Source organism: Brassica rapa, chromosome A03, assembly GCF_000309985.2.
Source record: "Brassica rapa cultivar Chiifu-401-42 chromosome A03, CAAS_Brap_v3.01, whole genome shotgun sequence".
Taxonomy (NCBI): Eukaryota; Viridiplantae; Streptophyta; class Magnoliopsida; order Brassicales; family Brassicaceae; genus Brassica; species Brassica rapa.
This window is the reverse complement of record NC_024797.2, coordinates 31,661,532-31,688,662: the sequence shown is the minus strand read 5'-3', so window position 1 is coordinate 31,688,662 and position 27,131 is coordinate 31,661,532. Positions and strand designations below refer to the sequence as shown.

Here is a 27,131-nt window from a genome sequence, read left to right as displayed (position 1 = left end):
GTCGATTTATTCTCATATTAATGATTTTAATATTTTGCACAATAAATAATAAAATCGTTTAAAGAAAGATATTAAATGTGTATTGTCAAAAAAATGATTTGCATATGATATGATTTTAACTTGCCCAAGTAATCCATATTAGAAAGGTAAGTTATTAAAAACAAACAACCTAATTAGAAACATTAAAATATTTTGTAAGCAATATAATAAATATGATATCAACATGCGCAAGTTTACCGTTTGAATAATAAGGAAAGTTTTTAATATTTGTCTTAATTCTAAATCTTGCCAAAGGGTAAACTAAATCGATAAAATTTAATGATTTCAACTTGCGCAAGTAATCCATATTGTGAATAAGTGATTTGCATATTTAATGATTTCAACTTGCGCAAGTAATCTATATTAGAAAGGTAAGTTATTAAAAACAAAATTTGTCAATACGTTATTTGCATATTTAATAATTTCAACTTGCGCAAGTAATCCATATTAGAAAGGTAAGTTATTAAAAACAAACAACCTAATTAGTAGGGGTGGGCACTTTACCCGATATCCGAAGTGGCACCCGAACCCGATCCGAAAAACCCGAACTGAAATTCGAACCGAAGTAGCAAAATACCCGAACGGGTATTGAATAAGGAGAGATTGGATACCCGAACCCAAACGGATAATATCCGAACCTGAATGGATATCCGAAGATAACTGAACATATGTATAATTAAACTTATATTTTTAGTTTACATCTCTCATTTTATATAAAATATTTATATTGATACTACACATACTTTAGGTTCATATGATATACATATAATTACGACAAAATTGATTTGCTACTCACTTAAAATGCATGTCAAATTTTTTATTTAAAAAATTAACAAAAAGTTACATCCGAAATTAAAAAAAAAAACTAAATTAATGTCTTTTTAGTTTTAAAATGTTATGTCCAAATCTATTAACTATTCAATCTATTAAAAATGAAAAATTAGTTAACTGAAAGTTATATTTTTATATATAAGAAACTTGAGAAATGAAAATTTTAGTTTTTTTTTCAAAATCTAAATATCCGAACCAGATCCGAAATAACCGAATCCGAACTAAAAATATCTGAACCCGACCTGAAGTACAAAAATACCCGAACGGGTTCTACACCTCTATACCGAAATACCCGAAAATCTGAAATACCCAACCCGAACCCGAACGGGTATCCAAAGCTAAACTAAATCGATAATTATTATCCCCTAGCTATATATGGGCTTAACGAAATCGACAATAGTTTTGGGCTTGTCTACATAAGCGATTGATTAAAATAAATGAAAAAGAAAAATTCAAAAAATCAAACCAATAGAATTATAACGTTTTTCCTGAGAAGCTCTATATGACTGCCACCTCAGGAGAAATCACTAAAGTGACTTCTCTTTTATTGTATAGGGGGATTCTATCAAACTTTATAACGGGATAAAGCTTGCATGAACATTCTTCATGATAGCTAAAATCTAATACGTATGAAACATCTTAGGCAAAGATTAGTAAAACCATAGATGAAATGAGAAAGTAGTTTAGCGACCACAATGACCACGTTTCCTTCTACCTTGTAGTGTTTTCCATTTCAAATCCCGGTTCCTTGTCAAGCCTAGTTAATATAATAAATAGTTAAATATTTTCAAAACAGTCATGCGTTAAAATAGTGTCTTCAGATTTTCCATCGACATTTTTGCAATCAACTCTAGGCTGTTTTCCATCCGCCATGGTAATATTGATTCCATTCATGAGGACATCTTTACAACGTGTGGTTGCACTACAATCAATCTTTATAGCATTCTTTTTCGACGTCGTTCCACGAAAATCAATAAATTTTATATTGCTAATCGCCACAGCTGATTTCTGATGAAGATAAAAACTATACATTTTCAGTGAAGGCATACATCAAAAATATATACATTTTTTTTTTTGAAACACCATCAAAAATATATACATATTTTGTAGAAATTATTTACCTCTGCAGAGTAAACACGCCCTTTATCTATATATTGTTGATCAATTATAATTGGATTTTTTGCGTTAATGAGTGTGATGTTTTCAAAGCTTATGTTTCTTGCATACCCTTGTCCACCCTAAAAACAAAAACAAAATATAAATTTAATGCATACTTATCAATATCACTAGTTTGGGTGAAAATGAGTATACCGGCCATGTCTTGATTCTAGCTCCATTCATTGTCTGATTGAAAGTGCATTGAGTCACTTGAACATCACTAACTGCAGCGCTGCCTCCATTGACTCCTAAACTTCCCACACTGTTATCCAGTGATATGAAAATCAATAAACTCTTTCCAGTATATTTAGCAAGATAGCCTCTCTCTCTGTTTAAAAAACTCTTTCGTTCAAAAAAAAAAGCCTCTCTCTCTGTTCACAATAGATGATGATGTAATCTGATAACTGAATTAATACCAATAGTTACCTTATTCCATGACCAGGTCCACAATTAATCCTTGTAATGTTGATATTTGTATTCCCAGTGTTGATTGCTATACAATCATCTCCTGATGATTTAGTGATTGAAATTCAAATAACTCTTGTGCCATTTTAATGATATTCTATATACTATTTAAACAAGAAATAGAAAATGCATTAAACTAACTCTATCTCTATGCATAGGGGTGTCAAAATGGATAAACCAACCCAAACTAAACCATATCCAAATGGTTTTAAGCTTATATGGGTTATGGTTTTAACCAATCCATTTGACAAATAGATTCGGTCAATCCATAACACATTTAAGTTAATGAGTTAATGGTTTTAATGGTTAACCCATGAACAATAATTTTATAGCTTAAATGGTTACTAAGTAAAAATATTATTTTGGGGCTGAAAACAAAAAGAATACTTAGACTTTTGATAAATACAATTATATGGTTTGGTGTTAGAAACAATATAATTATTTTAGCATGAAAGATAATTTTGTGATTTTAGTGAGAAAACTATTTTTAACATTTTGGCGGAAAAAAAGATTTTCTACTTTAGCGGAAATACAATTTTACGGTTTTGGCGGGAAAACTCAGTTTTACGATTTTGGCAGTAAATTCAATTTTATGGTTTTTACGAGATAACACGATTTTGTGGTTTTGGTAGGAAAACAATTTTTGCGGTTGTGACGAACAAAAAAAAACAATTTTTGCCAAAAAAACTCAATTTTACGGTTTTGGCGAAAAAACTCAATTTTACGGTTTTGACGGGAAAACTCAATTTTAGAGTTTTGGCGTGAAAACTTATTTTTACGGTTTTGGCGGGAAAACTCAATTTTGTCGTTTTGGCGGGAAAATCGATTTTGTAGTTTTGGCTGAAAAACTCAAATTTACGCTTTTGGCGGGAAAATTCAATTTTGCGGTTTGGCGGAAAAACTCAATTTTAAGGTTTTAGCGGAAAAACTCAATTTTACGATTTTGGCGAGAAAACACCACTTTGATGTTTTGGCGGAAAACTCAATTTTACGGTTTTGACGAGAAAACAAGACTTTACGGTTTTGGCAGGAAAACCTTATTATGTCGTTTCTATGGGAAAATGAGATTTAACGTTTTGATGAAAAAAAATCCAATTTAGATTTTTGGTCGAAAATTTTGATTTTATGATTTGGCAAAATTTATGATTAAATTTGGCTTATTAAAAATTGGGTGTTAACGATTGTATATATATATATATATATATGTATATGTGAATAATTGGGTTAGATTTAGTTTATTAAATTTTAGTTATATATACAAAAAATAAATAAAATTTGGTGTAGTAAAAAAATGAGAAAAAGATTAGGATAGCACTAAACAAAGTTTTTGTTCCCAAAGTAGCACTCAAGGCTCAAAGTCACAAAAATAGGTTTCATTAAAGAGGTAAATATACATTTATACCCCTTGTGTTAATTAATCCAAACCTTAGGGTTTAGAGTTAAGGGATGAGGTTTTGAAATTAGGGTTTAAAATTGGGCAATTGTCAATAATAGCACCTTTTGAGTTTTTGTCTCAAAAATGACACTAGAAGGAGAAAGTCACAAAAATGACATTTATTAAAGGGTAAAATATATCTAATACCATTGGTTTTAAATTAAATAAACAAACAAAAATAAATAAAATTAAAAAAAATTAAAAAAATAAATAATTTTTTTTATAGTTTCAGATTATATGTTTTCAGATTCGAAATTTTTTATAATTCTTTTTATAATTCAAAAATACTTTTTGAAACTGTTTTTTTTAATTTTTATTTTTAACTTTTTAGTATTTATTTTTTATTTTATAAAATTTTAAACCCTAATTCCAAAACCTCCACCCCTTAACTCTAAACCCTAAGGTTTGGATTAATTAACCCAAGGGGTATAAGTGTATATTTACCTCTTTAATGAAGCCTATTTTTGTGACTTTGAGCCTTGAGTGCTAGTTTGGGAACAAAAACTTGGTTTGGTGCTATCTTAGTCTTTTTCTCTTTAAAATTTTATAAAATAAAAAACAAATACTAAAAAATTTAAAATAAAAATTTAAAAAACAGTTTCAAAAAGTATTTTGAATTATAAAAATAAAATTTGGAAAAAATAAAAAAAATTTGAAAAAACAATTTCAAAATAAAATTAGAAAAAATTTCGAATCTGAAAACATATAATCTGAAACTATAAAAAAAAATTTCATTTTTTTATTTATTTTTATTTATTTTTGTTTGTTTATTTAATTTTAAACCAATGGTATTATTGATATTTTACCCTTAATGAATGTCATTTTTATGACTTTCTCCTTCTAATGCCATTTTTGAGACAAAAATTCAAAAGGTGCTATTATTGACAATTGCCCTAGTAAAATTGGTTTAGAAATTTGGTTTGGTTATTTTTTGTTTATATTTTTGATTTGAGTTTTTGTTTGTTATAAACGTTTATTGGTTTAGTTATGGATAACTCATCTATTCTGTTAAAAGGGAAGCAGTCTTGAAAAATCTACTTAAAAAGGTTGTTTGGACCCTTTCATTAACTAACAATATTTTTGGTCTTACCATAATAATTGACTAACAATATATTACCTTATATTTCTCTAACAATAATTTAGTCACTGCTATATATCTTTGTTTTTTTTTTGAACTGAGATATATATCTTTGTTGGACTTATTAAAATCAAATATCTTACAATATGTATAATACCGACTTATTTGATTTTAATAAGTCCAACAAAAATTTATGGAAAACAGAAGTTGGAGCCCTGATACCTTTTGATAAAACCAAATATCTTACAATACGTATAACACCAACTTATTTTGATTTTAATAAGTCCATTCACGAACCAATAAGTTTAAAACTAAACATATTGTTAAAACCAAATATCTTTCAATATATATATATATATATATATATATGTAATATTGTATTCTAATGTTTGTGGAATATTTATACAAACAAGTTAAAAAGTAATGATATAATATTTATACAAACAAGTAAAAAATGATCTAATATACTTTAAAATACGAGTTGGTTTAAATCCATAACTTAAATACCCGTAAAATTCATATAATTTTCAGGTATGTAACTGATTCGATTAGGTTTGGGTATCTAAAACCCAAAGTACCAGTAAGCCTGAAAAATACTTGAGACTCTAAATAAATACTCAAATAAATATGCGAAAAGCCCGTATTTTAACCTAAATCATGAATCGAAAAACTAAAAATACTTAAATTTAATTTGAATGCCCAAAATATATTTTAAAATTGGAATTTTACCCAAAACCTGAAACAATAACCAAAAACCCAAACCTAAAATTTAAAAGAATATCTAAATTTAAAACATATACGAAATACCCATATATACCTAATATACTAAAAAGATCTGATTAATTTGGGTACCTGATCGGGTCTCAGGTATGATCCGGATCAGATCAAAACATGTGGGTCTTAAAAAATAACCAATAGATACTTTGTCCTGGACTCGAACCGAACCTACATTTTCAAGTCGGTCTTGGTTTGTGTTTTTGGATCCAGATAAAATAGACAGACAAAAAGAGTTAAATAAAAATGTACACACAAAATCTTAAATAAACTTATTTATGAATTATATAATTTTACAAAAAATATCTGCCTCAATATAATAATATTTTGTAACATAATAATGTACAACAATCTACAAATATTAATTCATATCAAATTGTTTATAGTTTTAAAAAAATCTGCACTTTCTAAACGCGGCTCAAAATCTAGTTATCCATTACAATCCAAACTATTTTAACCCAATCCACTAAGTCCATTAACCCATTCAATCCATAAATGGATTCAATCCATTAATCCATTTGTACCCAATTATTCTATCCATTAAGATCTATGGTTTGGATTGGGTTGGGTTGACCCACTAACTTTTACCCATTTTAACATTCATATCTATGCATGTTGTAAGTAAAGAAAGCCATATATGAGTTAGATACGTACCAGTTTGAATCGTAGAGTCAAATATGTTGACGTTAGTCGACCGACTTATATCAATCCCATCTGTGTTGGGACTATCCTCGGGTGCAAATAGACCTATATTCGACACTACAACATTTGTGCATGCGGCGATTGATATATGGTTTTTTGGACTATCGATCGAGGTTATTCCGCTTATAATTAAGTTGTCACATTTGCTAATATGCAATGACTGCAAGAAATAATATAATTTTAATAGCCATTTTGTAGCAATCACAATGCATAACTAATACTATAGTATATATACTCACGGTAGGTCGTTGAGAAGCTTTCAAATGTTGCTGAAAAACAAGAGAATGTCCATGAATTTAAAGTTATGATGATTGTAATATACTAGGAAAAGTAGAAAATTTGTGATTTAGCAAACTCTCACTTCCCAAAAGGATGAACCACGACCATTAATCGTTCCTGAACCAACAATCACTAGACCAAGCACCGCTGAAAATTTGATCCACATTCGAGAATTGGGGTTGGACCATACTTCTTTGTTGCTAGGCGCTACAACGATGCCTTCCAACTTCAAATATAGAAAAAATATTATTATTCTTTATAATATATACACAATTGTATATACCAAACTAATTTATAAATTAGCTATCTACATACCTGAACTTTTGTATTGCTAGACCTACATGGACCATTGAACACAATAGGTTGAATTAAAAATGTTCTCCCAGCAGGAATAAGAAGTATGCTTATGTCTCCTCCTCCGCCACAAGCAGCGTTCCACGTTTTCACAAAAGCCTTGACACAAGCAATTTTATAAAGATAAATAAATAGCAAAAACGTCATAAAAATACTATTATTAGTTTTACAGAAAAAGTGTCTGATAAAAAAATCAGCCATATATTTTTGCTATACTAAAAGAAACTCTCAAATATAATTTACGTTTGAATCATCAGTTTGACCATCTCCGGTGGCATCAAAATCGAGTACGCTGAAGTTTTGACCGTTTACAAGACCAAAACAGAGAAAAATTACCGAGACCGAAAGACGTAGAATAATTTCCTATGAAAAACAAGGCAAAATGTTAGAACAAGTAAGTACTAAGAGAAACAAAAAATAATAATATTAATTTGATATGTACCATCGTGGACGAGAATATTTGAATGTATATGTGTAATTCAATCATTCATCAGCTACACGATGATGTGTATCTACGTACATCTGAACCGTGCCTATTATTCTGCCCTTGCATGTATATAAATTGTGCTATACATCTCCGTCTTATTATAGTTTGGATCGTAAATCCAATATTTATAAATTAAATAAACACGTTTTATTTATGATACAAGATTCTAATTTGTGGCTGTGTTTCACAAGATGACGCAGGGAAATAGAATTTGATTTTAAATCTTATATACAAAACTAAAGAAAAAACTAGAAGAACATATAACCAAATCTCATGAAATTGATTTAAAGTAAATATAAAAAGAATTCAAAAACTTCCAAAAATATGAAATTTCACAAACATTTCACATCTTTAACAGGTACGAAAACTTTTTTTTTTTTGGGCAAGAACGAAAACTTATACCTCACTATTAGTGAGTGACTAAAAATCCAAAAGCAGAAATAAATCCTTGTGAACTGGGAAAAAGATTCAATAAATTCGACGATTTTGAAAATTTAATATAACTAAAAATGGCAGAAAGCTCTCTGTTTTATATGGTTGAGATTTGCAAAAATAGTCTAGAGGTGTCGCTTTCAGTGTTCTTTTGCCAGAGATTCCGGCCCGGAATAAATGGTGGTGATGGGAACAACAGAAAATAGTGGAATAGTTCGTGGAAATTTTATGTTTTCAATTTACTTAACTGTAGTTATAGTGATATTCTGGTTTTCAGTTACTAAAAATATCACCATATGGTTTGTGTGTGTAACAAGGGTGGGTAAAAAAAAACGAATCAAACCAATGAAATCAAGTTGTTATTATATTTTATTTAATGAAAGCATTGAAGAAACCATCACACGATAATCTAAGAATCAATGAACATATAATAAAAATGGTCAGGCATGATATTGGACTTCCATGTTATGTATATGGAGACAAAGTGGCAGTAAAGCAGAGTCACAGATGCCTTCTTATTCATTGTGTCTTTTTGTATTTTGGAGCTTGAACCAATTTGAAAGCTGGTTTTAAGATTAACCAAATGGCAAGTTGTTTCTATAAGTAAGTAATATCCGCGCTTTGAAAACGCGGGATCATTTCCTTTTAAAATTTCATTGAAAATTGATATATATTTACCTAATTTTATTATTATTATTATTTTATTATTAATTTTATGTTTACAAAATACTAATTAATTTTGTTAAACATTTTTTAAACTCGTATATTTTAATGATGAGAAATTTCGGTGAGATTATTTTTGGTAACATATATTCTATATTTTATACCTTCTAATTATGTTTTAAATGAAATTGAGATTTTTTTTTAAATGAAATTTATATTGTTGTCCAAGTAAATTGAGATTCGGTGGGATTGTGCTTTCCTATATGTATACAAATCGTTTATTCTCGTATTAGATATTTTATTAATATTAATGTATCAATTAGTTGAGAAGTATTTTGAAAGCCATTAATTAACCACTTTTAAAAATATCTATAAAATAAGGAATTTAGATAAAAAAAACTTTACATAAAAATATAAGATGAACATTAACTATTTTTAGCATATATTAAAAGTGAAATGAATATAATCAATACTTTATAGTTTGATATGTATAAATATCTGGTGTTCCTACTGTTATTTTATGTTTATTGTTAAAACTTAAAAGTAATATCCATTTAGAGTATGATTTGTAAAACTGACTATGCATTACAATATACAGGTTTGATATATGATATGAAAACTCAAGGGCAAAATGACTGCATTACAGTATAAAATTTTGATATGTGACATGAAATTTTTAGGTTACAGCGAAAACATTCATTAGCTGAGATGATATACGTTAAGTGCGTCTTCTTGCACGACATTATAAATCTAAAACAATGATAGTTCTACTTGATGGGCCCATGAATTATATAATGTCGATGGTTTTGGAAATAGCTTTTGCGGAGAATAAGTTGATTGTTGTTTTAGAATATTTTTTTATTTATTTATTTTATTAAAAAAAAAAAATTAGTGGCATAACAATGTAAATAACTCCAAAAGTTAGGGGCATAATCCTATTAGTAATTCTGCTTTGATAGTATAGATAATAATTATTTTATATAATCCAAAGACTTAATTAATAGTCAACATATATCAGTCACTACCCATTTTCCCCTAAATTGAACACAACTCCAATAATAAAATGCATAGCTGAACCTGCTTCATAATAGCATCCGTACTGGATTCAATTTAGTTTATCAATTGCTTACAAGTGCCTCATAAAAAAATAATACTCTATTATTTTAGTACAAGCATAATTATACAGTAGTCAACCCTGCAGAAAATTTCAGAATTTACAGATATATATATAATGTATTTAATATTTGGATAAATATATAACTTTTTGAAACATTAAATATTTTTTCTCCCACACGGCTTTTAATTCAATTTTTTTTCCTTTTTTCATTCAAGAAGTTGGTCAAATATATGTTGGTTTTTTTTTGCTTAACGCATTTATATTTAACAAAAAGTTTACATGGCTGGCTCAAGCCAGAGGTTAGCAGAAGAAAATTAGAGAATAGAGATGACATATATATATAAGGGATTAAATCAACTAGTGTTCGTATTCACAAACTTCTAACAAGTTTATATTTTTATACAAATTTAAAACCATATAACATGGGCAAGTTGCTCGTTAGCATGACATGAGCCAATAAATAGAGAATCTCTTCTACATTCTGTAATTGGATTATTAATTTCCCGGAACAAAACAAATAAATTATTTCTGAGTTGTGCTTCCGTGGATCATCATCGTACACAAAAAGTATACACTCCAATTCCGGCGATGATGATGATAATGCACCACATATATAGGTTTAGGAATATATACACATGCTCCAGTTTTATTTATTATTATTCGTTTGTTTATCTTGTTTGCTAAGATTTAAATTAACGTGTAAACTCTATACAAAACTTTCATGAAAATGGACTGTCAAAATGCGATTTAACTCTTTTCTTTAATAACTCCATCCTGTAGACAGTAAAGAGAAGAAAGACAAGGTCTAGAGAAAGAAAGAGAAAGCAGTTTCAGAAACACTATGTTCTGTTTCTAAAACAGAGCGACAAGAAGAAACAAGTGAAGATGAAGTGGGCTTCGATAATCTGAAAGCAGAAACGAGTTTCACCAAGATGGGCTCACAAGAAACAATACACAAGCCCACTCAAACAGAGAACCAACCAACGGCTACTTTCAGACAACATCAAAGCATGGAAAAGGACAAACGGTGTGGTCCTGCGTCGTACGGATTGAATCAGCCTATAGCATTGCAGAACCGATTCCAGCTGTTGGAGATCCAATGAAGAGAAGACCAATGTGACAGCTAAGAGAACAAACTAGGACTTTCACACTTTAGTATAAATTAAGTCATCTCATTGTAATAGAATCAGAGGCAAGATAAAAAAAAATGAAAAGCTTCAAACTCTCTCTCGTTTAGATCTCGTTGTCTTGTTCTTGTTTACATGGTATCAGAGCTCAGTGAGCACATCCTGAGCCATGGACAATGCCTTAGATCTATACTCTCAACCAAAACTCAACATCTCAAACTGTGTTACTATCAAACTCACTGAAAGAAACTACATACATTGGAAGAGGCAGTTTGAGTCCTTTCTTTCTGGAGTTGATCTTCTCGGGTTCGTCAATGGAGCCTCACCTCAGCCAGATTCTGTAATCCATGTTCCAAACATAGCTGGAGGGTATCGAGATGTTCCAAACCCTGACTACCAACAATGGGTTAGATCTGACCAAATAGTTCAGGCATGGTTAGTTGGCTCACTCTCTGAAGACATCCTAAGTGTGGTTCTTGGGGCTCAAACAGCTCAGGAAGTTTGGGTCTCTCTCGGCAACCACTTTAACAGAGTCTCCTCTGCTCGTCTGTTCGAACTTCAAAGACGTCTCCAAACTGTCTCCAAAGCCAACAAAACCATGACTGACTATCTCAAAGAAATCAAAGGGTTATGCGATCAACTGAACTCTGTGGGAAGCCCGGTTACGGAAAAGATGAAAATTTTTGCGGCTCTTCAAGGACTTGGTCAAGAATATGAACCCATAAAGACCAGTGTGGAAGGAGCTATGGACTCTCCTCTGGCTCCTACGTTTGAAGATGTTGTGCCTCGTCTTACTGGTTATGAAGACAGAATCAAGTCTTATGAAGGTTCTCAGACCTCAGTATCTCCTCATTTGGCGTTTCATGTCTCTGCTCCTGAGCAAACCTACCCGCAAAACACAAACTACTCTCAACAGCTTCCTCACTTTACTACAGAGGTCGAGGGGGCAATAACGGAAGGTTTAACTCTAGCAGAGGTAGAGGTTACTCTACCAGGGGCCGTGGATTCTATCAGCAAAGCTCTGCACCGGGAAACAACCTTCAGGGTGATGCCTCAAGTCGACCTACCTGTCAGATATGCGGTCGTTTTGGACACAATGCGTTGAAGTGCTACAGACGTTTTGATATATCATATCAGAGCACTGATCAACCCTCAGCAATGGCAGCTCTACATGTCTCCAACGATCCGCCTGAAGCTAGTCAACAGCACTACAATGGGACTGAATGGTATCCAGACACAGCTGCTTCAGCGCATGTCACTAACTCTCATCAAAATCTTCAGTCTACTCAACCTTATCAAGGTAATAACTCGGTGATGGTGGCTGATGGGAACTTCCTTCCCATCACACATGTTGGATCTGTTCCATTGCAAACCTCTTCAGGTATTATCACTCTTAAAGATGTCTTAGTATGTCCCAGCATAGCCAAGTCTTTATTATCAGTGTCCAAGCTTACTGTTGATTTCCCTTGTGAGTTCACCTTTGATTGTGATGGTGTGTATGTTAAGGACAAGCTCACCAAGCAAATCCTGACACAAGGAAGCAGACTTAAAGATCTCTATGTTCTGGACAACTCAGCCTTCACAGCGTTCTACTCAGCGAGGCAAGTGGCAGCAAGCGCTGAAGTGTGGCACAGAAGACTGGGTCATCCAAGTGCTGAGGTCCTTCAAACTTTGTCTCGTCTTCAAGCTATCAATGTCAATAAAAGCATGTCCAAGATCTGTGACTCCTGTCAACTTGGAAAAAGCTCTAAACTACCTTTTTCTAGTTCTTTGTTTGAGTCTAGTAGACCTCTAGAGAAAGTTCATTGTGATCTCTGGGGTCCATCTCCTGTCACCTCTGTCCAAGGTTTCAGATATTATGTTATCTTCATTGACAATTTCTCAAGATACACTTGGTTTTATCCTATGAGACAGAAGTCTGATTTTCTTCAAATCTTCAAAATCTGGCAAACCTTAGTAGAGAAACAGCTAGACAAGAAGATTCTAATGTTTCAGTGTGATGGAGGTGGCGAATTTGTCAGCAACAGCTTCACTGCTCATCTCTCCTCTCACGGAATCAAGCAGCTCATCTCTTGCCCTCATACGCCTCAACAAAACGGTATTGCGGAAAGAAAACACAGACACATCACTGAGCTTGGACAGTCCATGTTGTTTGAAGGGAAGGTTCCTCAACGGTTTTGGGTGGAAGCGTTCTTCACCTCGTGTTTCCTTGGCAATCTGCTACCTTCCTCAACACTAGCTGCCAACAAAAGTCCTTATGAGACCTTGTTTGCTAAAAGACCTGAGTATTCAGCACTCAGAACTTTTGGCAGTGCTTGTTATCCTTCACTGCGCCCTTATGCCTCGAATAAGCTTGATCCCAAATCTCTACAATGTGTTTTCATGGGATACAATGAAAAGTATAAAGGGTATAGATGTTTACATCCTCCCACAGGAAAGGTTTACATCAACAGACATGTTCTGTTTGATGAACTAAAATTCCCTTTTGCGTCTACCTACATTCACCTGCAACAACAAGATACCACTCCTCTGATGTCTGCTTGGCAACAAAGCTTCATGTCACCCAAAACAGCTCCAGAAAGGTCAGCCTCAGACAGCTTTCAGAGGTCTACTACGCCTCCTCAAACTACATCAGACTCCTACTTAAGTGTCACTCCTATTCCGAACATACCTAGCACGAGTGCTTCTCCAGTCTTCACGGTTCCTGAGATCACAGAGACAAGCCCTGAAAACAGAACTTCAGTTCAGTTTGGTACTCTACCACCAACTCGTCTGTCTACGCAAACTATGGATGAAAGAAATGGGGTTACATCTCAACAATTGGCAGAACCAAGAAATCTGTCTGGTTCTAATCAGATGAATCCTCCCACAACACAAGCGACAATTCCTGAAGCTTCAGTCTCTCAGTCACAACATCCTATGATAACCAGATCAAAAGTGGGAATCACAAAACCGAACCCTCGATATGTTTTGTTCACGGTCACCTCCTCTCCAACCACTCCCAGAACTGTTACTGAAGCTCTCAAACACCCTGGATGGAACAGAGCAATGACTGAAGAAATGGTTTCTTTCGATGAGACAGACACCTTCACCTTGGTGCCATATCAACCTGATATGCATATACTCGGATGCAGATGGATATTCAGGGTCAAGCTCAACGCGGATGGCTCAGTGAAATGTCTACGATCTCGACTCGTGGTAAAGGGTTATGATCAAGAAGAGGGAATTGACTACCTAGATACCTACAGTCCTGTGGTCAAATCACCAACAATCAGAGATATTCTACATTTAGCAACGGTGCACAAGTGGGACATCAAACAACTGGATGTCAAGCATGCCTTTCTCTATGGTGATCTCACAGAAACTGTGTATATGCACCAACCACCTGGCTTCATCAACAAAGAGAAACCTGGTTATGTGTGCAAATTAAACAAAGCCATCTATGGACTGAAACAAGCTCCAAGAGTCTGGTTCAACAGGTTCAGTGATTTCTTGTTGAACTTTGGGTTTATCTGCAGCCTAAGAGACCCTTCTCTGTTTATTTATCGTCAAAATGGAGACATAATGCTTCTACTTCTTTATGTGGATGACATTGCTCTCACCGGAAGCAACAACAAGCTCATCAGTACACTCCTTGAAGCTCTGAACAAAGAATTCAAGATGAAAGACTTGGGACAATTCCACTACTTTCTTGGACTACAAGCGCATTTTCACTCTCAGGGTCTCTTCTTGAATCAAGGAAAATACGCTGAAGACCTGCTCCACATATCTGGTATGTCGGAATGTACTCCTGTCTCCACTCCCCTGCCAGTTCAACTACACAGAGAACCGGATGAGACGCCACTGTTTCCTCAGCCAACTTACTTCAGAAGCCTTGCAGGAAAGCTTCAGTACCTGACCTTAACAAGACCAGATCTTCAATTTGCTGTCAACTATATTTGTCAAAAGATGCATGCGCCAACAGAAAATGATTTTCACTTGCTCAAAAGAGTGCTCAGATACCTCAGAGGCACTACCAACCTTGGCATCTCCTTTGACTCTACATCAGACTCTGCTGTTAAAGCCTATAGCGACAGTGATTGGGGAGGATGTCCTGATACTAGAAGATCCACTGGAGGATTCTGCACATTTCTCGGATCAAACCTGATATCCTGGTCTGCACAGAAGCAACAGTCAGTGTCAAGAAGCTCCACCGAAGCTGAGTACCGAACCTTATCAGACACAGCAGCTGAGATCGTTTGGCTCACAAACATCATGGACGAAATTGGAATACCACAAGTCTCTCCTCCTGAACTATTTTGTGACAATCTATCCGCTGTCTACTTGTCAGCCACGCCAGCTATGCACAAAAAGTCCAAACACTTTGAAGTAGACTTTCATTTTGTAAGAGAAAAGGTTGCTGCAGGGAAGCTGATAGTTCATCACATTCTCGGAATTCATCAACTAGCTGACATCTTTACAAAATCCTTACCGGTGAAGACCTATCAAGAACTCAGGTTCAAACTTGGTGTGGTCGTGTCTCCCACACAAAGTTTTAGGGGGCATGTAGACAGTAAAGAGAAGAAAGACAAGGTCTGGAGAAAGAAAGAGAAAGCAGTTTCAGAAACACTATGTTCTGTTTCTGAAACAGAGCGACAAGAAGAAACAAGTGAAGATGAAGTGGGCTTCGATAATCTGAAAGCAGAAACGAGTTTCACCAAGATGGGCTCACAAGAAACAATACACAAGCCCACTCAAACAGAGAACCAACCAACGGCTACTTTCAGACAACATCAAAGCATGGAAAAGGACAAACGGTGTGGTCCTGCGTCGTACGGATTGAATCAGCCTATAGCATTGCAGAACCGATTCCAGCTGTTGGGGATCCAATGAAGAGAAGACCAATGTGACAGCTAAGAGAACAAACTAGGGCTTTCACACTTTAGTATAAATTAAGTCATCTCATTGTAATAGAATCAGAGGCAAGATAAAAAAAAATGAAAAGCTTCAAACTCTCTCTCGTTTAGATCTCGTTGTCTTGTTCTTGTTTACACATCCCTACAAAACTTTTTCTTTTTACACAAAATATACAAACTCTTTTGTCCTTGTTTTATTGAGTAACAATATTTAAAAGAGACGCTCTATGTTGAATAAGTCGTCTTGACAAGTAACTTAGCTCATCCATAATTGCTTCAAGGCTCACACTAAGCATAGCTAATCTCCCCAGCATCGTTTTCACATCAATGACCTTTGCAGTCTTCTTACCAATGATTCTTCCATAAAAAGAACGGATCATTGAGTTATCTACGCATCCAACTTCAGCATTCTTCTTCTGGTTCTCACTCGAAGAAGAAAGAAACTGCAAGAGGGACTTGAAAATAGAGATCGTCGATGTGTGTGACTGCCTTAGAATGTTGGACACCATAGAAGCATGTTGATCAAGAGTCTTGGACTGTTTGATCACCGGACACTTCTTCTTTGTTTGTGTTCTTGCAACGGATTTAAGTTGTCTACTCGCTGAGTTCTTGAACTTCTTCTGAAACCTGATGTAAGCGCTGATCTCTGACTGAACTATCGAGTTATCTCCTCCACGTCTACGTATAGTGGATTGAAGATCTTGGATTCGCTCCAAGAATGTTCCTATCAAGTCTCTTGCGAAGTCAGCTACATCGAGCAACAAGATGGATTCATCAAGAGATTCTTCAACAAGTTTTGCGTTGTGAGAAAGGCAAAGGACTTGTTGGCCTTGAGGAGAACTAATGACTTGTTGATTAACAAAGTCGTAGAGCTCGACGAGCCGGGCAAGTCCAAGTTGGATGCGAGAAGAAGCTGATGAGGAAGAGTTCAAGGCTTTAATCTTTTTCAGCTCTTCTTGTACTCTCTTTGCTTTTGGATGGATTAGTCTTGTAGGCAAACTAATAGACCTAGTCTTTGCATAGGAAGTTGATGCTGCCATCTTTTTTTAGCTTCAAAAGAAGATGAAAGTTTAAAACAAGTTTTGGTGTGTGAAGGTTGAGAGACTCCAAAGATATATATATATAACAGATGAAAATTCAACAGATAAATCCAAAATAACCTTTTTAAAAATTTAATGTAAGAGCAAATGGGCATGTGTTAAAACCTTAATAAAATGAGGAAATTTGCATAATTATCTCCTTTTGATTAGTTTAATAATCTCTATGTGGTCATGAAGCCAGCAACGTCAAGCTCTCTTGATTATAATGATTATCTTGTCTCTTCTTGCCTCCTACATCATCGCTGGCAAACTCAAAACTCTGTTGCATCAGGAAAAAACACGACAGCACAGAGAAACGTTTTCCAATGAGATATTTATATTTAAAAAAATTGACATAAAGAAGAAAGCTAAGGCCATTATAGGTCCAAGAATCTAGGGTTTTTTAAAACAATAAGAGTAGTAGGAGAATCTTGTTCAAGAAGGTCGTGGAACGATTCATTTCCTACTCATATGTGTATATATCTACGTAGACTTACTATTATCTTAATAGGAGACAAGGAGACACAAGGTGTAATAGAGAATATATGACAGAAGAGAGAAGAAATAAACAAAACAAAAGAATTTTAATGTTGACAATTGATTTAAGGGGAGTTATAAAAATGAATAGAGTATTACCACAATGTTGACCACTTGTCCTTCGTAAATCTTCTCTAATTGATCCGTTGAACATTGTCCCTTCTGTAGGCTCTCAATGATTAGCAATTTAATTACACTGAAACGTCATAGTACTCTGCACTTGGGCTACTTAGTGTTAAAATAAATATTGTTCTTTACTTTTGAGAGGGTAGTTAATGGAGATTACAGTATCACTTCCATCTTCACATGTACAAAGAGAAAACAACATAACAATATTTGATCTGATCAGATATTGCTGTCTGATTTACCAAAGAACATATCAAATTTCAGACTTTAAGGTGAGATTTTAATATATAAAAATTGATGTTTGAATTCAGATTCATTCACTCTGGAGCAAAGGATCATTTCTTGGTGCGCAAGTATCTCGTCATTTGTAACTAATTAAGATTGAGAAGACAGTTTTTGTTTGCAGTAAAGGTTATGAATACTTTTAAGGAGAGTATTGCAAACAGAGTTTCTTTTTGTCTAATTCTGAGCAAGAAACTAGTCCAAATCTTGTATTAAACTTCAAATGACACAAACATCAAACAAAATATACATGAGGCTGATCCATTTTCTCTTCTCTACAACATTTTGAATGTAAATTACTCTGCTTGTCGGAAAGAGAAATGCTAAAACAGAGTTTGGTTGGATAGCTATTAATATAGACTAAAACGACAGTGTTTTGAATGTCAGGTAGTTCTTAAAGTTCAAATGACAACATTCAGAACAACTGTAGTGTGGTACAAAGTCAAATACTAACAAAAACATATGCATAGATATTTTTTGATCAAATAATAACAAGGGTGAATTTGCTAAATAACCAACTTTAGCATCAAAATGAAGTGAGTGGCATTGATTTTGACGTAATGTAATAACTTTCATTTATGCCAATTATTATCCGGTTCTGCCCCTTTTCATGTAATTATCCGGTAATATTGTATTGTTAGATATGACTTGATCAAAATAACATAGGGTGAAGATTAAATTAAGACTACTTTATTTAAAAGAAACACATGCAACCACATACCAATTTAATCCACCCAAGAAATTTTTATTGCTGGTCAATAATGAATCCTATTATTTACAAACACATCACGTAAAAGAACTCATGTCACAAATTTATTTACAACATATTTATTTACTATATGCAGTAGAATGAGTGGATAAAAACATAAATTTTTAAAAAATAAAAAGTGTATAAACCCTAAACCCAAATATAAACACAAAACCCAAACATAAATTTCCAAATGCTAAACCCTAAACTCTAATCACTAAACCCTAACTCAAATATAAACTCTAAACCTAAATATAAACACAAAACCCAAATATAATGAAACAAAATAAATAACATAGTACATATTGGTGAAACTATAAAATATCTATGATTGCATGAAAGAAGTTAATGCTCACCCCAACCATACCCACTCACTTTCTAAATACTAAATCCTAAATTCTAGTCACTAAATCCTAATCCAAATATATCGTAAACCCTAAACCTAAATAAATAGATTAAGCTAAACCCTAATCAAGGAAGTACAAACCCAAATATAATGTATATAATGTAGTTTACTATACCCAAAACTTTACTTAGTAAATCGAAACCCTAGACAGGAACCTATAAACTCAAATACAATCTATAAATTGTTTTTCAATATTAAACACTTGAAAGCATATTTACTTGGTTAGCATGTTGCATATCTTATATTCCATATAGTCTAAGTAGTATAGTAAACGAATGTTCCAAATAATCAAATTTGTCCAGCACTAGAAAAATGAATTGTATATTATAATCAATCACACAAAATGACAAAGAAGAGACCTATCAAATTTTAAAACATGACATATTATTACATTTTTAAGGAGTAGTATAGAAATATGTCTCAAATAGTATGGTAACCGTACATAGGTAGATATAATTGAGGATATATACTATACTATTTATTTCACCAAATATAGTATAGACGGCGAGTTTATCTTCTTCAATTCTTTTTTTTAGACAGACTGATACACATTCATTTCGTTCACCATCATGATTCTTCACCACCATATAGAGATCGTCTTCATCTCCTTTATTTTTCCCGACACGATGATGCTTTTACCAACTCGCCGTCGTTGTTCTTCACCACTGGATCTGTAAAACAAAAACAGAAACGAAAACTGAGTATGTAAACAAAATTATGATTGTGAGAATCAATTGATTTAAGAAAAAGAAGGAGAAAAAAATGAAGCTCACTGTCTACGCTTTCATCGTTGTCTGTTCTTCACCACTGGATCTTTAAAACAAAAACAGAAAAAAACAGAGTATGAAAACAAAAGCATGATTGTGAGAATCCATTGATTTTTTAAAAATGGAAAAGAAATGAAAGAGTTGTTATGTGTGCTCACCGTCTATGGCTTCATCGTTGTCTCTTCTTTAGAACAATTGATTGTTCTTTTGGTGAAGTATTGAAAGAGAAGAATTATGTGACAGAAGAAAATGTATGATTTTATTGATAATCTGAAGAAGAAAGAGAGACACTGGAAAGAGATGGTGGAGTAGAGACGTGGCGGTGGTGGTGATAGATTAGAAGATGTGGCTAAGAAAATTTATATATTTTTTAATTATTTTTGTTAGTAGGTTTCACCGGTTGGTTGAAAAGAGTAATATGACAATAATCTATAATGTGTACAGTGTTTTTTTTTTTGCCAACAACATTACAGACTCATATAGACTATGTAAACCACACCGGGAGGTATTGATCCATATGGACGACGAAAGACGGCTGTGTTCTGACAATGCATGCTAGTTTATCCGCCTTTGTATTTTGCGTCCTTGGGACATGTATAATTTATGAGCATGTAAAACTCTCTTTCAGATTCCTGATATCTTCCAAATAACTTGCAAAAGCTGGCCATTCTTCTGGTTCCGAAACCATCTTCACCAATTGAGAACAATCAGTTGCAAACGTAACTTGGAATTGTCTTAAGTTCCTCATACATTCCATTGCCCATAGTAATGCCTCGAACTCTGCATGCAAAGGAGAGAGAGACGCTCGTACGTTCCTAGCTCCCATTAGGCCCTCAAATCCAGGTAAGGTACTGAACCAGCCTTGTCCAGAGAACATATCATCCTCTTTCCATGATCCATCTGTAAAACACCATCTGCCTGGGATTGGCGGAGGAAGCGTAACCTGAGTCTCTGTTCCCATCTTCTGATCCTTCATCAACTGTACATCAGCCCATAGGATTGATTCCCTCTCAGCCAAATTTAGAGTATCCCTAGGATCTATATCCAGATTACTAAAAATCTTATTATTTCTTCCTTTCCAAATGTACCAAAGTATCCAAGCAAATTGATGATCCTCCATCGGTGGAGCGACTCTCCAGAATAGATGATCCATATTTGTAAATAAAGAGTCTGTCGGGAAAATAAATGGATTTGTTGGAATCTTTGACAGAGCCCACCCCTGAATAGCTGGAGGACACTAAAAAAACACATGGTTAATCGATTCCTCGTCCGCTCCACATCTTGCACAACTTATATCCCCTTGCATCCTTCGTGCCTGCAAATTCTTCTTGCTGCTACACATCTTGAGATCAGTTGCCAAAGAAAATATTTTATCTTTGGTGGGCATCGTATTTTCCAGCAAAAAACCTTTAAAACATCAACTGTAGGGCCAATGAATAACAGTAATATGTCCCTATCCGGGTAAATCCTCTCCAATTGATAATCTGATTTTACCGTGAATTTTCCATTATTTGTAAAATACCATTCATCCCTATCTGCCATCTGGGTTCTGCTCAATATGTACAGTGTATATTGAAAAAAAATAGAATTTTTAGATAGTGGATGAATTATAATTTGTTTGATGGATGTAGGATGCAATTCCCTTAATAACAATAACATACACATCTAGAAATTTTTGCTAGTCTTTTTTTTTTGCAACAGAGAAAATTTTCTTAGTCTTATGTTTGATTTAAATTCATTTTCAATTTGTTCAATTTTTTTATGGCAGAATCATTCTTAATATTTTAAGATTAATATTATGTGAACTTACCAGAAAAAAGAGGAGATTTATCAGAAAATTAGAGAGTTTTTATTGCTGAGATATCAATAAAGGAAAAAAGAGTTCAAATTACAAATCAAATTCAGAGTAAGAATTGAATTGAATTTATTTAATTGTTGTTTCTTTTTGTAATTAAAAATTAAGAATGAAAAATGTCAGGTCTCTCTTGCTTGCTATAGCTTTGGAGAATCTGACACAAGAAGAAAGTGTGCAGCAGCAGCTTCATACTTTGTTGCTATGTATCCGAACTTAGACGAGCTGTATTTTCTACGTACTCCTGTTAGTTTATCAGTCGCTGCCTTCTGATGCAGACTCACCATTCTTCTACTACATTCTCTGAGTTGGTCCTCAGAGTAGTGACTGTGGAATTCACAAGTGCTGTTCCATTCGCTGAAGCCATGGATTGTACATTTAGCTGTGTACACTGCACTGGCTGCTAGTAACGATGGTGGATAACGTAGCATTTCGTAGTCCACAAGAGCCAGCTCCATCAGGAACGATGCCAACATCTCAAGCTGTTTTCAATAGACAAAGTTACTTATATTTCATACATAGTTAGTGTTCTAAAAATCGGGTGTGTAGGCCTATTCGACATATCCGACTTAAACGAAACTATTTTTCTAGACTGACTTCTGAAGAAATCGGTCTAAATGCCTGCCTAATCAATTATCTCATATAAGGAGACTAATCATCGATAGTTGTACATGGTGTTTGATAAGTTAACAAGCTGTTTCAGTATACAAAAGATAGTTGTAAATTCATACCTTCTTGTCTGATTGAGCTGCCTTGAGGAACCTCTTCAAGAAAGGGTATTGTGTCGGTAACGACATGTTGAATTGCAAAGTATTAAGCATAATCTTCTCCTGCACACACACACACAAGCTTTGTTAAAATCATATAAAATGTAATCTTTTTTCCGAAACAAAAACAAGAAATAATCTTATGAGTCATACCATTTCTAAAACATCGTTTCTGGTATAGGCTTTGTCAGAGATGACAACTAAATCTTCAACAATAGGTACAGAAACCTCTTCGTACTTGCAAGCTAAGAGCAAGGCAACTAAACCAACAAGCTGAAGCTTCTTTCTTACAACAGCTTGCTTTGATAAAAATCTATCTATAAGGTTCACTGTTAGATACAATGTCTCGTTCATTAGCTCGAATTTATCATGTACCTACACAAACATTCCAATAAGAGTCGTATAAATATAACCCATTGCCAATGAGTTTTTAAGATCTTTTTAGTACATACCTCGATGAGCCAATCGATAAGTATAGCTCTCATTTTCTCTGTTATGTCATACTGTTGCGCCATGTAATCTTGAGGAACACAACTAAACCTCTGCACAAGATTAACCAGAGTCTCAGTCTCAGACAAGAACTCTTTAAACCATTAAAACAAACAAAGGTCATACCTCGTTTTTTCTGTAGAACTCGTGTAGATCTTGGACGTATTCAATAACTGCAAGAGGGTTGTGTGCATCGTCTACATCAATATCTAAAACTGGTTCTTGTTCCTCCTCCTCCATCTCAACTTCTTCCTCCTGTCCGAAATTGAAATTTCATTTTGAACTCTCAAGGCTAAATAATCTTTTTTTTTAACATTATTAATTAATTAAATACCATTGGATCAGATTCTATGTAAGGTTCCTCTAATGACATTGGCATAGATTGGTCCAATGTAGCTGCTTCCTCTTCCTCTTCGTCTTCATCATCAATGAATATACAATCACCAAACTCGTTCCCGCTTGGAACTGATGGTTTCAGTTTCTTTGTCTCTTCTTGAGATCTGCACAAATTCAAAAAAAAAAAAAACTCAGAGCTTTTTTAAAAATAATAATAATATTTTTTCTAGAAAAAAGAGATGAGCTTTGTGATTGAGAGAGAGAGTTAAAGTGATTTACTCAGACAAGCCTCTTCTCTTGTTAACAACGCAAGGATAAGCTTTTGCAACAACGAGGTTCTGGTTAATTACAGACAATGCTCTCCTGTTCTGTCTTTTCATCTCTAAACCCAATTTTGTGCTTCTTCTCGTTTCATCTGAGATAAAAAAAAAATAACATATTGATGTCAGATTGTCTCTTCGTGTTGAGACCTCTAATTATCAGATCTTTTAAAACGTGTTTAGCTGAACTACCTTGAAGAATCGCTGTAATGGGTTCTTGATTAACCATGTTTGATATTTGATTTGAGAAGAAAGCTCAAAACCCACTACAGAGAACTCTAGAGTAAAAAGATGAAGAGCATCAAACGAAGAGGATCTCTCTGTCTGTTCACGTCTGATGCAATTGGATCCTGACGAGTCAGAGAGAAGCCATGATATAAGAGAAGGATTCAAAGGAAATAAAATAAATTAAAATTTTAAAAGGAAGAAAAAAAAAACTTATTATTATTATTAAAGAAAATAGCAACGGCTAGGTGATTAAGATGACCGTTGGTTCATGAAGGAAACGATTTGCTTCTAACTCTGAGTCTAAGCCAACGGTAACTTTTTATTTTGGTTAGAGAAGAAGCACATGATGTGGCTCTCTTATTTCAAATTTTATTATTCCTCTTTGTTTTTTTTTTTTTTTTTTTTGAAACTACTATTCCTCTTTGTTTTCTTTGCCTTTTCAGACAAAGAAGGCTCGTTGCCACTACTAGCCTCTCTCCTAGGGGCTTTTGTAACACACTTAAAGTCAACATATTCAATTATTAAATTCTTAATCTTAGCTCAGTAATCTGTAGAATTATTCTTACCGAGAATTATGCTGACCCTGTAATAAGTGTTTTGCCATTTGTAAATTAGCATTCATTTTGTTTTGTTGAAAATTTTCATATTCAATTTGGAGATATCTTAAATTTAGGCTAGACGAGTTCTGATCAATGGCATTTCAATTGAATTCTGAATTCTACTCTCCATAAAATGATATCATGTAGAAAGTTATTAGGTTTCCATTTTGTTATTCAATGGGTAATAATGACGTATCTTACATATTTAAATTATAGATATTTTGTATCTGTATTTTCTTAGAAAACTATTAAAGTTGGATTACAGTCTAGATACTCTTGAAAATAATTATTCAAACATATGTTTCATACATATTTATAAACCTGGAAATTCCAACAAGTATATATTTTACCATAGTAAAGGTGTTTGATATGTCAATAGTCTATTAGTCTGTAAACATAATCTTCATGCTTTGGCTGTTTCTAAATGTAACATTTTAAGGTGGAAACGTTAGGGATGAAAAAGCTTTTAAGACTATCCAATCTGAATTGAGATCTATTCTGATTTGTTGGAATTCTTTTGAATATTTGGTAATCTTTGGTCATAAGTATATGAATGGTAAGTTTCAAAAAAAGTATATGAATGGTGTATTGGCGTTGATAGAAAATAAATAAGTTTATTTGCCAGAAGTTTTAAGCGGTAAAGTAAAAAATAGTTTAACAAAACATCAGTAATTGAAGATATCTGCTATTGAATATTAACTCTAGAAAAGAACTAGTAAATTAGCGAAATTCAATTAACATATATTTACACCAATATGCATTGCATTTAGTATAATATTAATTCAGATTAATTATTTCAGTAGTACTTCTTTTACACCTCAACACATATAGTGTACATGACTACATGTTGACATTAACTGTAAATTATTAGTTTGTTAATGCAACTCTAAATCACTTTTTACTCGATACACTGCATTTACTAAACTAGCTTTAATTAATTATTGATACAGTGGTTATAATACTTTTCGCAGGTTAACAGATAAACCAAGAAAAAAAATTCAGTAGATAGTACAATATGGTATGGCAATTAGTATTTGTGGATATATCATCACATACTTTCAAAAGCCTCCTTTCTGAGTCTTATGACACTGAAATCTAAATATCTATAGTTACGTTACGAGTGTAGATGGTAGTCTACTAGTATACATCAGTGTTCAAATTTTAAATAGAAAAATATATAGAATGTAATCAAATAAATATCACCATTGAGTAATAATAAGTAATAAATAATATGATGATAAAAGACTTTACAAGTCACGTCACTGTCGGATGTCTCACATGCATATAATATAGGGATATTTAAAATTTGTTATTTAGTGCAACGATTATTGCAATCTCCATCTCCGGTCAGATCAAAAAACACACTGGAAAAGAGAAACAGTTGCCGAAAAACAAGTCTCGTACTTTCGTTAGGCGTTAGAGATGTTTGTGACTTGTGAATTCATGTGTCTCGTTAAGGTGTCTATGTATCATAATGGTTATAGTTAATGTTCTAAATCTGTTTCCCTCAAACATACTTAAATTTAGTAATACTTCTGAGCCAATACGAATTATAATAGATTTGTATTCAAATATAGTAGATATATATGTTTGGACAACAATTAGTTAAAGAAAATCACAATTTTCATGTAAATGACTAAAACTTTTTTTTTGTGCAACATAGAAATTCATTAAGGTAATCAAAGGGGCCCAATAAATTTGATTACAAAGGAGGATGCAAGTTAGACTTTTGCGAGCTGGTCAGCATGCCCATTTTCAGTTCGAGAAATGAAATTGAAACAACAAGAAACAAAAGGAGAAGCAGCGAAGAACGGGAGAGAGTCAGATATCAGACAGAACGACGAAGAGTTTCATTATCAATTTCTTCTGACAGATTACTTGAATAAGCACTTGAGAATCTGATCGAAAACAGATGTGGGTGATTTTGATAGATGCTGCATGCAGGAGTGCTCCTCTGATGGCCAAGGCTTCTGCCATGAGCAGACAAAATACATGATTAAGCGAGATGGCTTTATGGGAACTTTCGGTACCCGCATGATCTGAGAAGATCCAGGCCAGACCCGCCGCTCCAGCTTTCTAGGAGGCATCGGTGTGACAGACGGTGGTGGAGATTGAGATCATTGAAGAAGGTCGTGGTAGATGCGAGATCGGGGGCGAAATTGGGGTAGTTGTTGGTCGATTTGGGTTGGCCGCTTGGCCCGCTTCCCACTCCTTCATCGCACATATGGATTGGAGTAAAACATTTTGAGGGGTCGCCAATCGATTATCAAACATGAGCTTGTTTCTTGAGATCCAAAGATGCCAACAGATCCAGGGAATAAATTTTCTACCACGTCCACAGGAGGAAGGATCTTCCATGATTACGAGGCGCAAAGTGAAGGCTTGAAAATCGTCTCCGTCGTGATTGAGAAAGCATCGGTCCATGGTCCTATCCTCCAGACTTCTTTTGCGAAGTTGCAATGGAAGAGGATGTGATTGATTGACTCTGGTTCTCCACATCGGGTACAAGCTGTGTTAGTTAAGAGGCCCCTCCTTTGTAGGTTCTCACACGATGTTAAAGCATTTTGTGCTACTTTCCAGAGAAAAAGTTTCAGTTTGGGGAGAAGCGGCGGGTTCCAGATTTGTTTCTTCCAGTTCTGTGGGAACCGAAATTCACACTATCGATTTCCGTTTAAATAAGGAAACTAGGAAAACCCTAATTTCCCAGAGGACCCGGATATCTATTAATTACCACACGTCAAGCAATCAGAACACGAGAA

At 33.8% G+C, this 27,131-nt stretch overlaps 3 protein-coding genes across 4 annotated transcripts; all 3 read right to left on the bottom strand.

Annotated features, from left to right (window-relative positions):
- Positions 1-1,214: 1,214 nt before the first annotated feature.
- LOC103862427 (probable polygalacturonase At3g15720) lies at positions 1,215-11,883 on the bottom strand. Of its 2 annotated transcripts, XM_033288156.1 has the most exons (11): positions 7,558-11,883; positions 7,359-7,478; positions 7,077-7,214; positions 6,844-6,987; positions 6,722-6,751; positions 6,435-6,642; positions 5,859-5,951; positions 2,455-2,536; positions 2,182-2,290; positions 1,992-2,108; positions 1,215-1,878 (listed from the first exon to the last, which is right to left on the bottom strand). In XM_033288156.1, the coding sequence occupies exons 1-11, from the start codon at positions 7,600-7,602 to the stop codon at positions 1,648-1,650; spliced, it is 1,317 nt and encodes a 438-aa protein (XP_033144047.1). In that variant the 5' UTR covers positions 7,603-11,883; the 3' UTR covers positions 1,215-1,647. The 2 variants fall into 2 exon arrangements, with proteins under 2 accessions (XP_033144047.1, XP_033144048.1); XM_033288157.1 differs by lacking the exon at positions 5,859-5,951.
- A 4,035-nt stretch (positions 11,884-15,918) lies between these two features.
- LOC103862426 lies at positions 15,919-21,363 on the bottom strand. The gene has a single exon (XM_009140136.3). The coding sequence runs from the start codon at positions 16,874-16,876 to the stop codon at positions 16,031-16,033; it is 846 nt and encodes a 281-aa protein (XP_009138384.1). The 5' UTR covers positions 16,877-21,363; the 3' UTR covers positions 15,919-16,030.
- A 244-nt stretch (positions 21,364-21,607) lies between these two features.
- On the bottom strand, positions 21,608-27,062 carry LOC103862424 (cyclin-B2-2). The gene is made up of 8 exons (XM_009140134.3): positions 23,738-27,062; positions 23,505-23,640; positions 23,224-23,389; positions 23,016-23,144; positions 22,853-22,942; positions 22,554-22,775; positions 22,365-22,463; positions 21,608-22,115 (listed from the first exon to the last, which is right to left on the bottom strand). The coding sequence occupies exons 1-8, from the start codon at positions 23,772-23,774 to the stop codon at positions 21,774-21,776; spliced, it is 1,221 nt and encodes a 406-aa protein (XP_009138382.1). The 5' UTR covers positions 23,775-27,062; the 3' UTR covers positions 21,608-21,773.
- Between the last annotated feature and the right edge of the window lie 69 nt (positions 27,063-27,131).

Coding starts and splice junctions, on each gene's coding strand:
- LOC103862424 (XM_009140134.3), bottom strand. CDS start 23,774: ATGGTTAATCAAGAACCCATTACAGCGATTCTTCAAG. Junction 22,464..22,553: donor GAAACGATGTTTTAGAAATG/GTATGACTCATA, acceptor GTGTGTGTGCAG/GAGAAGATTATGCTTAATAC. Junction 22,116..22,364: donor CAGCTCAATCAGACAAGAAG/GTATGAATTTAC, acceptor TATTGAAAACAG/CTTGAGATGTTGGCATCGTT.
- LOC103862426 (XM_009140136.3), bottom strand. CDS start 16,876: ATGGCAGCATCAACTTCCTATGCAAAGACTAGGTCTATTAGTTTGCCT.
- LOC103862427 (XM_033288156.1), bottom strand. CDS start 7,602: ATGATTGAATTACACATATACATTCAAATATTCTCGTCCACGATG. Junction 6,643..6,721: donor AAGCTTCTCAACGACCTACC/GTGAGTATATAT, acceptor TATTTCTTGCAG/TCATTGCATATTAGCAAATG. Junction 2,291..2,454: donor GGACCTGGTCATGGAATAAG/GTAACTATTGGT, acceptor ACTGGATAACAG/TGTGGGAAGTTTAGGAGTCA.